Source organism: Theropithecus gelada, chromosome 20, assembly GCF_003255815.1.
Source record: "Theropithecus gelada isolate Dixy chromosome 20, Tgel_1.0, whole genome shotgun sequence".
In the NCBI taxonomy this organism is placed as follows: Eukaryota; Metazoa; Chordata; class Mammalia; order Primates; family Cercopithecidae; genus Theropithecus; species Theropithecus gelada.
The window spans coordinates 39,604,138-39,621,920 of NC_037688.1; the positions used below are offsets into that span (position 1 = coordinate 39,604,138).

General features: G+C 38.8%; 1 protein-coding gene across 1 annotated transcript in view; it reads left to right on the top strand.

The window, feature by feature from the left end:
* PLCG2 (phospholipase C gamma 2) overlaps nt 1-2,345 on the top strand; it is a 184,705-nt gene extending 182,360 nt beyond the window's left edge. The window contains exons 32-33 of the mRNA XM_025370127.1: nt 758-942; nt 2,005-2,345. Of these exons, the coding sequence (XP_025225912.1) occupies nt 758-942; nt 2,005-2,047 (228 nt within the window). The 3' untranslated portion in view covers nt 2,048-2,345. The remainder of the gene's footprint in view (nt 1-757; nt 943-2,004) is intronic.
* Nucleotides 2,346-17,783: the final 15,438 nt, after the last annotated feature.

Genomic DNA, 17,783 nt, shown 5'->3' on the forward strand with positions numbered 1-17,783 from the left:
TCATCACTCATTTAAAGTGTACAATTCAATGGTTTATAGCCTATTACGTGTTGTACAGTCATGGCCACAATCAATTTTAGAACATTTCCAACACCCAAAAAGGAAATCTCATGTTCATTAGCTGCTGCCACTCACTCCATCCTCCAGACCCTGGTAACCTTTAATCTACTTTGTCTCTAAGATTTTGCTAGTTCTGGACACTTCATATGAATGGCATCGCGCAATGTGTGATCTTTTAGAGTTGGGCTCTTTCACTTAGAATAATGTTTTCAAGGTTCATCCATGTTGCAGCTTGTTACCTTGCCTTTTAAGACCCTTAAAAGATTTTAAATTATCTGCCTCTTGCCTGCCTTGTTGCTCTCATGTCATGCTGTTTTTTCTCCTCTGCTGGGTTCCACTTTAAGCATGCAGCTGCTTAGATGCTTTTGCAGTTAAAGACCAGAAGGTGACATGTAGACCAAGGGAAAACTGGATTAGATTAAGAAATAGGATCTACGGGCAGTGTAGTAATTATTTCAGTGTTTTGCAATAAAGCGACAGTGTAAAGACCAAGCACTTTTTAGACGGCTTGCTTCCCACACAATAAATAATTGTGTTTTATCTTTGGTAAAAATAGGCCCTGGCTCATCTGGGCTAATCCAAGTTGCAAAACTTCTGCCCCATCTTCCCTTCAGGTGTGCTTGTGAGATGCCAGGTTCACATTTTGGTTTGGAAGGTGTAGTCACCACATGGTTGTTCTCTCCCCCGCATCCTGCAGGAGAGCGAAGAGGAACTTTACTCCTCCTGTCGCCAGCTAAGGAGGCGGCAAGAAGAACTGAACAACCAACTCTTTCTGTATGACACACACCAGAACTTGCGCAATGCCAACCGGGATGCCCTGGTTAAAGAGTTCAATGTTAATGAGAACCAGCTCCAGCTGTACCAGGAGAAATGCAACAAGAGGTAGGTCAGCCCCTCCACCTGCAAACTTTTGGGAGGTCTCTAGGCACAGTGATACTGGGCACCAGGGGCCAGGCTTCTGGAAAGCTCTCTGAGTTGCTTTCTTCAGAAATCCTTGGCCGGGCATGGTGGCTTATGGGCCAGGCATGGTGGCTCATGCCTGTAATCCCAGCAGTTTGGGAGGCTGAGGTGGTCGGATCACCTGAGGTCAGGAGTTCAAGACCAGCATGCTCAACATGGAGAAATGCAGTCTCTACTGAAAATACAAAAATTAGCCAGGCGTGGTGGCAGGTGCCTGTAATCCCGGCTACTCTGGAGGCTGAGGCAGGAGACTCAGAACTTGGGAGGCAGACGCTGCAGTGAGCCGAGATCACGCCATTGCACTCTAGCCTGGGCAACAGAGGGAGACTCCATCTCAAAAAAAAAAAAAAAAAAAAAAAAATTGCTTTGGCACCCTTGACTCTAGTGCTCTTTGTTCTAAAAATTAACTTAAAGTAATACCTTAGGCGTTTGCCACTTCCCCTAAGTAGAACTATTTCCTCTAGAAGGACATTTCAATTTAATAGTGAAAATAAATGGTGACCACCGACTTTTAAGGAGTCCTTATTGTGTTCTCAAGAACGGGCTAGTCCAGTGGCTCTAGACTGGGTCAAGATCCCCCAACAGGGATGCTTCTGGTTGTGCTACAGGCATGTGGGATACGGGGCGGCCAGGGTTGCCAAGTATTTCATAATGTGTCTAAAAGTACTAAGAACCATCCAGACAAAAGTCCTAATAGTAGCCACCAATGAGAAACTGTGCTGCCTGCCTTACTCACATTATTCTCATTTAATCTTCATGTCAGCCTGCAGAGTAGCTCTTACTCTATTTTACCATTGAGGAGATTTAAACTTTCTGAGTCTCAATGTCTTACCAGGAACTTGGAGCTTGCCTCTCTGACACTCAGCCCTACACCATCCAGCTATGAATGACTGGCAAATGTATGGACAGAGAAATGTTACAGAGTTCAGCACACAGCCCATTTCTCATGCCCCAATGCTGACGGTGAAATCTGTTTTATTTCAGGTTAAGAGAGAAGAGAGTCAGCAACAGCAAGTTTTACTCATAGAAGCTGGATGTGTGTAAGGGTACTGTGTGTGTGCACATGTGTGTTTGCATGTAAGAGAATGTGCCCTCTTCACACTCCAGGAAGACGCTAATCTGTGACATCTTTTCTTCAAGCCTGCCATCAAGGTGACATTTCTGAAGACCCAACTGGCATGAGCTGGGGTAACTTCCTGCCACTGTTTTCATCTTGGACAACTTCCTTAACTTATATTCTTTATAGAGGATTCCCCAAAATGTGCTCCTCATTTTTGGCCTCTCATGTTCCAAACCTCATTGAATAAAAGCAATGAAAACCTTGATCACTTAAGCCTTCTGTTGCACAACCTGTACACAGTGAACAGGATTTCTTTTCCGGCCAAGAAGATTCTACCTCTAATGATCCAGGTAATTGACGTCCATAGAAGATGAGCTGGAAATGTAAGAAACTATTCATTAGATTCTGAAAAGGATTTTAACTAAAAGGCAAATGATTCCATAAGGGCCCAAAGAGAAGCCCTACCCAAAGGCAGCCTGCTCAGTTCAATGTACTTTACTACCACTGGCTGCCTGCTGCAGTCCACAAGAAAATGGCTGAGTGATGGGATCTCTTCATTAAGACAATTTCTAATGAATGGTGAGGGCTTGTTTTGTGACCAGAGTTACTGGGATGGAGGTGGGAATCTTGGGGCCTCTTTGTTTTAAAAAGCCCACCAGAGAGACCAGAGCTCTGCTGCAGGGGCAGGTTCTCACTTGCCCCTGGCTCTGCCAGCTGCTGGTAGGCTCTGGCGCCACTAATCCCCCATGGCCCTACTGAACTGGCTGGGAGGCTGCTGGAAAGGCCCTCGGTCCACAGCTCTCCACAGGCAAGAGGTCAATTGCTGCTTGAAAGAGGCAGACAAAAGTTAGGTTGATGGCGAAATGTCTCTGGGTTACCCAGTTTTCTGGAGCAGCAAGCTGAGCTTTAATGGGCTAAGCATTAGGGTGTTACAGAAAATTTCAAATGCAGCCATCTCCCTTGGGGCAAACCTACCTAGTTCATGATAATATGTGCGGCTGGTGAGGGCTTCACACCTCTGCATCTTAAGATATTAACAGATACCAGTGATGTAATACGGCTTTTTAAAGGAGAGGAGAGTGCTGGGTTGGGAAGGGAGTTGGTTGGTAGAGTCAAAACTTCTCAATGAGTGACTTTACAACTGATGGGAAAACGGGTGTAACTGTGAAAAGCAATGGCTGTGGTGGGGAAGAACAAACCAGCAGTAAGCCTGATGCTTGATGTGGATGAAACTGGCCCCTAGAAAACCCATCTGGCCCTCCTCTTGTTATCTGAAATGCTGGGCTTAGCATGCATGTACTGCTGAAGAGCAGGGCAGAACAAATCAGGCTCAGACCAGAAGACCCTTCTGGTCCCATCACTCTACAAAAACTTACTGATCACCTCCACATGCCAAATACAGTGCCAAGATTTGGGGGTGCGATGTTAAAAAAATAAAAAGCTATGGGTCTCATCAATCATCTCCACCCACGAGCTCCTAAAAGAAAGGTATTAACCTTGCCTGAAGCCAGGAATACAGGGAACAGCAGTCTGGCCAAGGAAGGGCTGTTATGGGGTGCTATTACTCCAGTTACTCCTCCAACTGGGAGTTGCTATTTTATTTGGCAGTCAGCAACTGAAGAAAGAACATTCCTCTTAGTGGCAGATGTTCAAAGCAACTTTCAAGAAAGGCTGGGTGAAAAAGGCACTAGGATGAGTGCTACAGGCACTCCGTAGCCAGGGCCCCATTAACCTTTGGCCAGGTAGCTACCAGAACCTATTTATTGCTTCTGGCATCTCCCCCAACCCCTCTCAGCTCTGTCATGACTTCTACACAGTAGAGCTCAGGTGTTGCTGTCATTACCTCCTTTCAGCTCCCCACTTCATTCTACTCTAAAGCCACAGTGCTAAGGCCTGCATCCCCTTTCTGCCCAAAATGGATTTTTCATACCTTATCAAAGAAATTGACATATGGCAGCATAGGAAGCAGAAGCTAAACCTCTCTCCAGCTGCTGCTGTGTAAAACCCATGCATGGCCAAAGAGCAGTCAGGGGATTATGACATAAATGGTGCTGGGAAGAACCCTCTGCCTAAAACTGTCTCCTCCTCCTGGTGCTACAACTGGAATCCACCATTAGAAAGTACTTGCTTTGGTTCCTTCCTCCTGTCCTTGACAGAGTAACACGTTGATCTGGTTCTTGGTGGTGTTAGGGACTGATTCTCTCAGGAAAGGCATACATGGTATCGTGGCTGTTTCCAGAGTCTATTTGATGCTGCATAACCTCAGTATCTAGCTGAGATATGCTTCCTACATGACTGTTAAAGCACAGGCAATCCAGGCCAAGAAGACTTGGAACAGGCACGTTCTGAAAGATGGAAGCAGCACTGATAGGTCGAAACCACCACTGCATATGTGTTACATTGTTTTTGTTCCCCATTTTCCTAAGTGTGTTATTTAGAATATTGGTGATTACATGGAAAAATAAAGTGGGGAGGCTGGTTAGGCCTTGTGAGTTTGGGAAACTTAGGTTATAAAAGCTAAACAGTTTTTCTACTGTGAGACTAGATGTGCAGGAGTGAAAGGTGTAGAGGGTCTTATTTTCCACATTTGATCTCAGAATCCTTTTGCCAGAAGTGTCTCGTGGGACTTATCTCTAGTGGAACACATTTGAAGCCCTGCTGCTCTATTAAGTAAGGCAGCCAGGCAACATGGTCTAATACTTCGTATGCTTTGTGACCTAGTTAAAATCTAAACTTAAGTTGCCACGGCCAGTGGTCTTTAGATTAAGCTACCCTTACCCCTGGGAGTATACCAGAGCTTTCCAAGGAATACACAGACTCCAGGACTCTCAGGGGAGCAGTGTTCAGACCCTCATCTTCCTGTTGTATTCTTCTCTAAGACTCACTTGCCTGAGAAAATGCCCTTTTCTCACCTTACAAAAGAAAATATGGTTTTCTCCACCTCTAGTCTTATTGTAGAGCATGACCCAAGGTATAAAATTCAAAATGTGGATATTTGGAAAGTGAAAGACTTAACAGGGCACAAATCCTTTTGCAAATGGATTTTCCGAATTTTTCTGGTGGTTCCAAATTCTCTGCTTTCAACAAACTGGAAGGAACAGCCTGCAGATTTCTGTGTCTCTTAGCATGTAACTACAAAAGGGGTTGGAAGAATTCAGTGATTCTTCTATCACTGATGTATCTATGTGAACAAGGATCAATACCTCCATAAATGAAATTGAAAAGGGAAAATAGAATCGATGATGAACTTTGGCTCAATCTTAAGTGTTATCAATCCACATAGATGAAATAGTTGTGGAGAAGAGCCCTCTTTATCTCGTTAAGTGATACATTTCCAATGAAGTTTTACTATGTTTAATAATTTGGTGAAATTTGTGCTATGTGTTTATTGATTGAGCTCAATCCAGAAGAACATTTTTAACGGCTTACAGCATTAGGATTATAGGATACTATATCATACTTTTGGTACAGAGATAGAATTAACATAAAAATAAAAAATGTATTAGGCTAAAATTTTGAGGGAGAAGTGGTATGAAAATACAAATTCAAGGAGTAAAAGGAAAAGTGGGGCATTCCCTGCTACTAAAAATTGCCTTGCTTCAGGTAAGACTGATCATAAAAAAAATGGCACTGTTCATAAAATTTTTAAAAAGATCATAGTACCTATCAAATAACTTATATTTAGAACCTCCTGGGCTAAATTTAAAAAGGAATACAACCATTTTATTTAAACATGTAGTGTCTATGGTATGCCAGCACTTTGCAACTATTCATGATGAGAAATTTTAGATATCAGTATAGCAATGTGCAAGAAGATACACAGATTTTTAAAATTCACTTAAGAGGTATCTGAGCATAAAATGTTAAGATTGCTGATCTAGGGCCACTAAGTGATGAATTGTATTTGGAAGCAAAAAGGATGGCTAAAAAGGGCCTCCGCCCTTTCAACTTTAAAAGGAAAATAACTTAACCTTCAACCTATATGACATTTAGCTTTTTGAACCCAACCGTAAAAGTTATCTTCTCGCCAACAAAAAGTTAATAATTAGATTTGGAATTACACAGAATTTAAAAATTGGCATTTAAAAATACTCAATAATTTGTCCCTGGTTTTTAATTTTCAAAATATTTTCTTTCTGAATAGCCAGATTCCACAGTGATCATGCCTCTCAGAAATTTCCACATTTCTTATTTTTCATTAGGCCTTAAGAAGCTGCATTTGTAAACTTATGTTTCATTATTAAAGCTTAATTTATTTTTTATATAAACAGTATGTGCTTTGTGTACATAGAGAATTAACTGAATGAGTCACACAGATGTTGACTATTATTAATGTCAAAATTAAACAGCTGTATCACATTTTGAAAAATAAAAGTTTCATCTGAATGAATATAGCAATCTGCCCAGAACTTTTTTAAAAAACTGCTATTCACCTTTTATATTCCCAAATAAAATACACACAAAAAATAATTTAGTCATGAGATAGGTAGAGTTACAGTTATTTTTTGAAATGTGTTTTACTGTCCTATTTAGCCCATATTTCTGTAGGTTACAGGTTTATCTTACCTTCAGCAAAAACTCACTCTATGTTGAAACTCAAGTTTGTAAGATTAATACTTGAGTGCTCTTCAATTTATCAGTTTTGAAAGCATGTTTAGTGTTGGAAGGAGCAAGACCTTATAATGAGTCCCTGTGTTTCTCAGCTGAGTGATGGGCTCCCTAGAACTGTCAATCAGTGCATTTCTTGCCAACAATCCCTGGTTCACAGGAAGCCATGTTGTATCTCATACCTCTGACCCCCAGCCCCCAGCCCCCAATGGTTGGATTAGTGACCCTGATCCCAAGATTTAAGAATAGCCTATGACGGAAGGAGATAGAGACACAAAAAACCCTCCAAAAAATCAATGAATCCAGGAGTTGGTTTTTTGAAAAGATCAACAAAATTGACAGACCACTAGCAAGACTAATAAAGAAGAAAAGAGAGAAGAATCAAATCGACGCAATTAAAAATGATAAAGGGGATATCACCACCGACCCCACAGAAATACAAACTACCATCAGAGAATACTATAAACACCTCTACGCAAATAAACTGGAAAATCTAGAAGAAATGGATAATTTCCTGGACACTTACACTCTTCCAAGACTAAACCAGGAAGAAGTTGAATCCCTGAATAGACCAATAGCAGGCTCTGAAATTGAAGCAACAATTAATAGCCTACCAACCAAAAAAAGTCCAGGACCAGATGGATTCACAGCTGAATTCTACCAGAGGTACAAGGAGGAGTTGGTACCATTCCTTCTGAAACTATTCCAATCAATAGAAAAAGAGGGAATCCTCCCTAACTCATTTTATGAGGCCAACATCATCCTGATACCAAAGCCTGGCAGAGACACAACAAAAAAAGAGAATTTTAGACCAATATCCCTGATGAACATCGATGCAAAAATCCTCAATAAAATACTGGCAAACCGGATTCAGCAACACATCAAAAAGCTTATCCACCATGATCAAGTGGGCTTCATCCCTGGGATGCAAGGCTGGTTCAACATTCGCAAATCAATAAACATAATCCAGCATATAAACAGAACCAAAGACAAGAACCACATGATTATCTCAATAGATGCAGAAAAGGCTTTTGACAAAATTCAACAGCCCTTCATGCTAAAAACGCTCAATAAATTCGGTATTGATGGAACGTACCTCAAAATCATAAGAGCTATTTATGACAAACCCACAGCCAATATCATACTGAATGGGCAAAAACTGGAAAAATTCCCTTTGAAAACTGGCACAAGACAGGGATGCCCTCTCTCACCACTCCTATTCAACATAGTGTTGGAAGTTCTGGCTAGGGCAATCAGGCAAGAGAAAGAAATCAAGGGTATTCAGTTAGGAAAAGAAGAAGTCAAATTGTCCCTGTTTGCAGATGACATGATTGTATATTTAGAAAACCCCATTGTCTCAGCCCAAAATCTCCTTAAGCTGATAAGCAACTTCAGCAAAATCTCAGGATACAAAATTAATGTGCAAAAATCACAAGCATTCTTATACACCAGTAACAGACAAACAGAGAGCCAAATCAGGAATGAACTTCCATTCACAATTGCTTCAAAGAGAATCAAATACCTAGGAATCCAACTTACAAGGGATGTAAAGGACCTCTTCAAGGAGAACTACAAACCACTGCTCAGTGAAATAAAAGAGGACACAAACAAATGGAAGAACATACCATGCTCATGGATAGGAAGAATCAATATCGTGAAAATGGCCATACTGCCCAAGGTAATTTATAGATTCAATGCCATCCCCATCAAGCTACCAATGAGTTTCTTCACAGAATTGGAAAAAACTGCTTTAAAGTTCATATGGAACCAAAAAAGAGCCCGCATCTCCAAGACAATCCTAAGTCAAAAGAACAAAGCTGGAGGCATCACGCTACCTGACTTCAAACTATACTACAAGGCTACAGTAACCAAAACAGCATGGTACTGGTACCAAAACAGAGATATAGACCAATGGAACAGAACAGAGTCCTCAGAAATAATACCACACATCTCCAGCCATCTGATCTTTGACAAACCTGAGAGAAACAAGAAATGGGGAAAGGATTCCCTATTTAATAAATGGTGCTGGGAAAATTGGCTAGCCATAAGTAGAAAGCTGCAACTGGATCCTTTCCTTACTCCTTATACGAAAATTAATTCAAGATGGATTAGAGACTTAAATGTTAGACCTAATACCATAAAAATCCTAGAGGAAAACCTAGGTAGTACCATTCAGGACATAGGCATGGGCAAAGACTTCATGTCTAAAACACCAAAAGCAACGGCAGCAAAAGCCAAAATTGACAAATGGGATCTCATTAAACTAAAGAGCTTCTGCACAGCAAAAGAAACTACCATCAGAGTGAACAGGCAACCTACAGAATGGGAGAAAATTTTTGCAATCTACTCATCTGACAAAGGGCTAATATCCAGAACCTACAAAGAACTCAAACACATTTACAAGAAAAAAACAAACAACCCCATCAAAAAGTGGGCAAAGGATATGAACAGACATTTCTCAGAAGAAGACATTCATACAGCCAACAGACACATGAAAAAATGCTCATCATCACTGGCCATCAGAGAAATGCAAATCAAAACCACAATGAGATACCATCTCACACCAGTTAGAATGGCGATCATTAAAAAGTCAGGAAACAACAGGTGCTGGAGAGGATGTGGAGACGTAGGAACACTTTTACACTGTTGGTGGGATTGTAAACTAGTTCAACCATTATGGAAAACAGTATGGCGATTCCTCAAGGATCTAGAACTAGATGTACCATATGACCCAGCCATCCCATTACTGGGTATATACCCAAAGGATTATAAATTATGCTGCTATAAAGACACATGCACACGTATGTTTATTGCGGCACTATTCACAATAGCAAAGACTTGGAATCAACCCAAATGTCCATCAATGACAGATTGGATTAAGAAAATGTGGCACATATACACCATGGAATACTATGCAGCCATAAAAAAGGATGAGTTTGTGTCCTTTGTAGGGACATGGATGCAGCTGGAATCCATCATTCTTAGCAAACTATCACAAGAACAGAAAACCAAACACCGCATGTTCTCACTCATAGGTGGGAACTGAACAATGAGATCACTTGGACTCGGGAAGGGGAACATCACACACCGGGGCCTATCATGGGGAGGGGGGAGGGGGGAGGGATTGCATTGGGAGTTATACCTGATGTAAATGACGAGTTGATGGGTGTAGCACACCAACATGGCACAAGTATACATATGTAACAAACCTGCACATTATGCACATGTACCCTACAACTTAAAGTATAATAATAATTAATTAATTAAAAAAAAATAGCCTATGACGAACCTCTGCATTAGAAGGGTGAGCAAAGAATATTAAAAAGCAAAGATGAAATTAGAACTGCCAAATGACCACTTTTTAAATGGATACAACCATAACTCTCATAAAGATATAAAATGAACATATATCAGAAATCTTACTAACAAGGGAACCAATAAGATGTTCCAGCTTGTTTAAAGGAGAATTCAAAGAACAATATATATAGAGAGAGTATAGGTTATCAGCTGTCCAGATTATCTGATTTTATATGGTTTCTCCATGTTTTATTGTCTGAATAATGCAAATTATTCTTGTCCATAGAAATGCAAATTGTGTCCTGTGGAGATCCAATTAATCACTGCCTTGTGGATACTGACCACTGGTTTTACCAGTTTTATATCTATTAAATTTATTTCAGTGTCGCTAATGGATGTGAAATCTGATTCCTATCTCACTCCACACGCAAAAATCAAGTCAGTTATAGATCAAAATGTGCAAGATAAAACAGTATTTCTAGAAGGTCTTCACAACATACGAGTAGGGAAAGGTTACTTAAACAAAACTGCAAAAGCAGTATCCCTGAAGGAAGACTGCTAAATTTGACTCCCCTAAAATTCAAAACTGGTCTTTATCAAAAGATACAATAAGAAGACAAAGAGAAAAGGCCACAGAATAGAGGGAGATATTTGCAATAATTTATCTGACAAAAGACCTCAGCCAAAAAATAACTCCATCCTTCCAAGTCAATAAGAATAAGACAATCCATTTGAGAAAAACGGGCATATTTCATGAATAAGCACCTCACAAGAGTATATCCAAAGGGCTGATATGTGTATGAAAAAGTTCACTCATTATTCATATGGGAAAAATGAAAATTAGAACTATGAGATACCACTACACTTACCAGAGTGGCAAAAATTAAAAACCTAATGTCCTGGCAAGAACGTAGAGCACCTGGCACACTTGTGTAAATTAGTACAAAACTACATTGTAAAAAATGTATGACACTCTCTGCTGAAATTAAACATATACGTACCCTGCAACCCATCAATTCCACTCCTATATACCTAATACTGAAGCATATATATGCACACCAAAAGACATATATATGAGTGTTCATAGTACTGTTATTCGCAATAGGCAAAAACTGAAAAGAGCCTTAAATGTCCATCTACAGAAGAGTTGATACACACATACAAATGTGCATTTCTATAGTGGAGCACCATACAGCAATGACAAATGACTGAGCTGTAACTACAGTAACTGCGCAGTTGGATCACACAAATACAAGTTGAGTGAAAGAAGCCAGACACACACACACACAGCAAAGAGAAGAGTGAAATGATATAAATTAGTAGAGAGACATATAGATAAAATGCAGGATATTTGTAAGACGGAATAGTATAAGAAAGTAAAGTGGAGTGGAACATAGCCCATATATTTAACATGGATACATTTACACAATATTGTGTGAGAAAAGGGAAAATACAGAACAGTGCTACCCAGTGATGCCATTTACACACATTTAAAAACTGCACATAAAACTGCTTCCAACATCCACACAGCTAAGTAGATAATACAGGTATAAAAATGGACTAAAAGAAACCTCTTAATGTCAAGAGAAGGATTGAGTCACATAGTGGGGAAGGCAAAGGCAATGTGACCGAGGCAGGGAGAGGTAGTTTTAGCTTGATGATGGGTTTTCTTTCTTTTCTAAAGATCGGGAAGTGTTGCTCTGCCTGACACAAATGTAAATGCAGCCTGCTGTACCAAAAAAGGCATACAGGCATACTCAAGCTTTCTGGTCCATAGATGAATAGCTAGACAGAAGAATAAAAAATAATGAAAATGAGGTTGGGTGCGGTGGCTCATGCCTGTAATTCCAGCACTTTGGGAGGCCGAGGTGGGTGAATTACTTGAGGTCAGGAGTTTGAGACCAGCCTGGCCCACATGGTGAAACCCCATCTCTACTAAAAATACAAAAATGAGCCAGGCATGTGGTGGCACATGCCTGTAATCCCAGCTACTCCTGATGCTGAGGCAGGAGAATCGCTTGGACCCAGGAGGTGTAGGTTGCAGTGAGCCGAGATTGTACCACTGCACAAAAAAAAAAAGAAAAAAGAAAAAAGAAAAAAAGAAAACGAGAGAGAGGGGAGAAGGGAAATGAGAGGGGAAAGGTGTGGCAGTGGGGAGAGGGGTGACAGAGCTGGGGAAGAAGGCGGTGGGGAAGATGGCAGGGGCGAGGGAGTGGGAAGAAAGACTAAAACAGCACAAAATGTTAGCCAATTATTCTGGGTAGTGAAAAGTGGCTGTTATATTCTTCTTTCCTTTATTCATTTTTATTTTTTTAAAAAAAGGAACAAAAAATAAAGTTATATAAAAAACGTATCAGGCAAATTCTAATAAAAATAAAGCTGCTGCAGCATTGCTAATATCAGACAAGTTACAAAATCAAGGTAGATATCGCTAAGAAGGGCAATGTTTTACAGTTGTAACAATAATACTGCACCAGCCAATTGTGAAGGACCCAAGCTTTTGTGTGTCTCACAACGTAGCTTTGAGAAGCACAGAGCAGATTGGGAGAACAAAAATCAACAAGTTCACAATTATAGACGGGGATCAGAGTGTTTTCTCAGAACAGCACAGATTAAGAAGGCACAAAACAAGGACAAGGAAAATCTGAAAAACACAAATCACCAGCACGATCAAAGGCACGTTAGGCTTCTGCAAACACAGAGTAAACTCTGGATCCAGAAAATACAAATTTTCTTCAAGCACAGAACATTTACAAATATTGACTGTACAACAAACCACAGAGGGGGAAACAATTTTAATTGCTCTAATACAAGATTAAATTCGGTGCCACATGAAAATCACAAACAAAAAGATGGCCCCCAAAAGTCCTATGATGGCAAAGTTTAAAAGCTATTTCTAAACTATTTTTAGGGAATATGTTAGGGAAGGGACAAATGTATCTCAGGAAAGGGACAAAACTGCCCAGAAAAAAATACTAGAATTTTAAATGCATTGATTGTAAATTGAGAAAAAGTGAAAATAAATGACCTACGCTTTAACTTAGAAGGTAGGGAAAAATCTCTAAAAATGAAAAAAACAAGAAAACCCAAAAACAAAACTAAAATTGATAAAATCGTTCTTTTAAAAGTCAAAGGGAAAAAAAGCAGCACAGATCAACACTACCAGGAGTAAAAATGGTTTTACAGTAAGACTTTTGGAAGCCTAGACAAAATAACTAATATTATATTAAAATAAAAATGACCAAATGTTTAAGAATCACTAAAAATATGACTAATCCAATTATCATCCAAGAAACAGAAAAAACAAAGACATGCACCTCCCGCCCCATGGCATCAATTTCAGATGATTTTATGGGCAACTTCTACCAAACATTCCAGAAAAAGTGTTTTTATTATTATTATTATATTGCCAAAAGAAAAACCAACCCAAAACATGACACAAGATTTACCCTGTTTTTTTAAGTGTACACTACACTGTTAACTACAGGTACAAAGTTGTACAGGTCTCTAGAACTTTTTCATCCTGCACGAGTGAAGCATTATAGCCACTGAACAGCAATTTCCCATTTCCCCCAGCTCCTGGTAACCACCATTCTACTTTATGCCTAGATGAGTTTGAAAGCTTTAGATGCTTTATACGTAAGTAGAATCGTGGTATTTGTCCTTCTATGATTGGTGTATTTCACTTAGCACAATGTCCTTCAAGATGCAAGTTGTAGCATCTGACAGGATTTCCTTCTATTTTCTGACTAATATTCCATCGTATGCCTATACCCCATGTTCTTTATCCATTCATCTGTCCATGTACACAACTGACTATTGTGAATGATGCTATGATGAACTGGAGAGTGCAAATCTCTCCTCTAGATCCTGATTTTCATTATCTTAGCTAAATATGCAGAAGTGGGATTCCTAGAACATATAGTACTTCTATTTTAATTTTTGAGGAACCCCCACACTGCTTTCCATAATGGCTGCATCATTTTACATTTCCGCCAACAACAGTGCAGAAGGTTTCCAATTTCTCCACATCTTCATCAACAGTTATTATACATATTTTTTCTAATAATGTCCATCCTAAAAGGGTGTGAGGTGATATTTCACTGTGGCTTTTACCTTTTTTTAAAATTAAATTTTATTTTATTGAGACAGAATCTTACTCTTGCTCAGGCTGAAGTACAGTGCCGAGATCTTGGCTCACTGCAACCTCTGCCTCCTAGATTCAAGAGATTTTCCTGCCTCAGCCTCCCAAGCAGCTGGGATTACAGGTGCATACCACCATGCCCGGCTCATTTGTTTGTATTTTTAGTAGAGATGGAGTTTCACCATGTTTGCCAGGCTGGTCTCAAACTACTGACCTCAAGTGATCTGCCTGCCTTGGCCTCCCAAAGTGCTGGGATTACAGGCGTGAACCACCATGCCTGGCCGGTTTGTATTTTCTTGAAGATTAGTGATGTTGAACATCTTTTCATATACCTGTTGACCATTTGTATGTCTTCTTTGGAAAAATGTCTGTTTAAGTCATTTGCCCATTTAAAAAACTGTGGGTTTTTTTGCTATTAAGTTATAGGAATTACTTGTTTTTGAATATTAACTCCTTATCAGATGTAGTTTTCAAATATTTTCTCTCAGTCCAGAGGTTGCCTTTTTACTCTGTTGAATATTTCCTTTGCTGTGTGCAGAAGCTTTTTAGTTTGATATAGTTCTACTTACCTTTGTTTTGTTGCCCAAGCTTTTGAGGTCATATCCAAGAAATCATTGCTAAGACCCATGACATGAAGCTTTTCTTCTGTTTTCTTCTAGCAGTTTTATGGCTTTAAGTCTTACATTTAAGTCTTTAATCCATTCTAAATTGATTTTCACATATAAGAGACCAATTTCATTGTTTTACATGTGGATTTTCAGTTTTCCCAACACCATATTTTGAAGAGACTATTCTTTCCCCACTGCATACTCTTGGAAGCTTTGTCAAAGATTGGTTGATCTTAGGTGCATGGGTTTATTTCTGGGCTTTCTATTCTGTTCCATTAATCTATATGTCTGTCTTTTGCCAGTACCATAATGTTTTATTACTGTAGTTTTGAAGTGTGTTTTGAAAGTAGGAAGGATGAAACCTCAAGCTTTGTTCTTTTTCAAGATTGTTTTCGCTATTTGGGATCATTTGTGGTTCCATATGAATTTTAGGATTGTGTTTTCTATTTCTGTAAAAAATGCCATTAGGATTTTGGTAGGAATGACATTGAATCTGTAGATCACTTTGAGTAATATGGACATTTTAATAATATTAAGTTTTCCAGTTCATGAACATGGGATGTCTTTCCATTATTTGTGTTTTAAATTTTTTTCAGCAATGTTTCATAGTTTTCAGTGTACAAGTTTTTCATTTCCTTGGTTAAGTTTATTGCTAATTGTTTTCTTTTTGAAATTTTTGTATGTTGATTTTGAATCCTGGAACATTACTGGATTTATTAGTTCTAACAGTTTTTTCCCCCCTTTGGTGGAATATTTAGGATTTTCTACACCTAAAATCATGTTATCTGTGAACATAGATAATTTTTCTTCCACTTTTCAAGATTGCATGCCTTTTCTTTCTTTTTCTTGTCTGCTTGCTCTGGCCAGAACTTTCACTAGTATTATGCTGAATAGAGGTGGTGAGAGTGAGCATCCTTGCCTCTTTCCTGATCTTAGACTAAAAGTTTGTTTTTTACCTTTGAATGTTAGCTGTCCTGTTTTCATATATGGCCTTTATTATGTTGATGTAATTTCCTTGTATTCCTAGTGATATGATTTGGATATTCATCCCTTCCAGATCTCATATTGAAATGTGATTCCCAATGTTGGAGGTAGGGCCTAGTGGGAGATGTTTGGGTCATGGGGGCAGATCCCTCATGAATGGCTTGGTGCCCTCCCTACAGTAATGAGTGAGTTCTCACTCTTAGTTCATTTAAAGCTGGTTGTTGAGAAGAGCCTGGCATTTCTCTTGTTACCTCCCTTGCCACATGACACACTAGCTCCCCTTCTGTTCCACCATGACTAAAAGCTTTAGTTCATTTAAAGCTGGTTGTTGAGAAGAGCCTGCCATTTCTCTTGTTACCTCCCTTGCCACATGACACACTAGCTCCCCTTCTCTTCCACCATGACTAAAAGCTTCCTGAGGCCTTACCAGAAGCATATGCTGGCACCATGCTTCACAGTCTACAGAACTGTGAGCCAAAATAAATTATCCAATTTCAAGTATTTCTTTATAGCAATGCAAAATGGAATAATACACCTAGTTTGCTAAGCTTTTTAATCACAAAAGGGTGTTGAATTTTGCCAACTGCAATTTGTGTCTATTGATATGATCATGTGATTTTTATCCTCTGTTTCTGTTCATGTGGTATATCACATTTTTGATTTGCATATTTGTAATCATTCTTATATCCCAGGGATACTCTTTAGTCACTTAGAATACTAAGTGACTAAATCCCACTTGGTCATCATGGTGTATGATCCTTTTAATGTGCTATTGATGTGGTTTGCTTGTATTTTGTTAAGAATTTTTCATCTATATCTGGGATATTGGTTTGCATTATTTTTTTCTTGTAATGTCTGTTTATGGCTTTGGCAATGGGGTAATGCTGGCCTCATAAAATGACTTTGGAAGTATTCCTTCCTCTTCTACTTTTTAAAAGTTGAGAAGCATTGGTCTTAATTGTTCTTTAAATGTTTAATAGAATTCATCAGCAAAATCTTCTGATCCTGGTCCTTTTTTTGAGATGTTTTTGATTACTGATTGAATCTCCTTACTAGCTAAAAGTCTGTTCAGATGTTCTATTTCTTTATGATTCAGTCTTAATTTTCTATTTTCTACTTTGATAACTTCTATTTTAATTTTTATTATTTCATTTCTTCTGCCAAATTTGGGCTTAGTCTGTTTCTCATTCCTTGAGGTATAGAAGTTAGGTTATTTGAGCTCCTCTTTTTGAATGCAGGAATTTATCACCATCAATTTCCCTCTTCCTACTGCTTTTTTCTCCATACCATGAGTTATGTTTTTGTTTTGTCTATTTTATAATTTACCTTTTTATATCTTCTTTGACCCATTGGTTGTTCCAGAGTAGGTGTTGTTTAATTTCCACATATTTATGAGTTTTCTAATTTTCCTTCTCCTACTGATTTTTAGTGTCATTTCGTTGTAGCTGGAAATAAATTTGAGAATTCAATCTTCTTAAGTTTGTTAAGACTTCTTTTGTGATCTATCCTGGAGAATATTTCGGTGTGCACTTGAGAAAATGTGTATTCTGCTACTATTGGGTGGAATGTTCGGTATATGTCTATTAGGTACATTTGATTTATAGTATTGTTTAAGTCCTCTGTTTCCTTATTGATCTTGTGTCTATATGTTCTATTCATTAGTGAAATCTCCTACTATTATTGTGATGCTGTTTTTCCCTTCAGTTCTGCCGATGTTTGTTTCATATATTTAAGTGCTCTGATATTTGGTAGATACATATTTATAAATATTATATCTTCTTGGTGAACTGACCCATTAATCATTATCTGTCCTTGTCTCTTGTAGCAGCTTTTGACTTAAAGTCTATTTTGTTTAAGTATGGTCACCCCTCTTTTAGTTGCTTAGCATATCTTTCTCCATCCTATCACTTGCAGTGTATGTGTGTCATTAAACTTAAAGTCACTCTCTTATATACAGTACCTAGTTGAATCTTGTTATCCTTCAGCTACTTTGTGTGTTTTCACTAGGCAGTTTAATACATTTACATTTAATTATTGATAGGAAAGGACTAACTACTGCCAT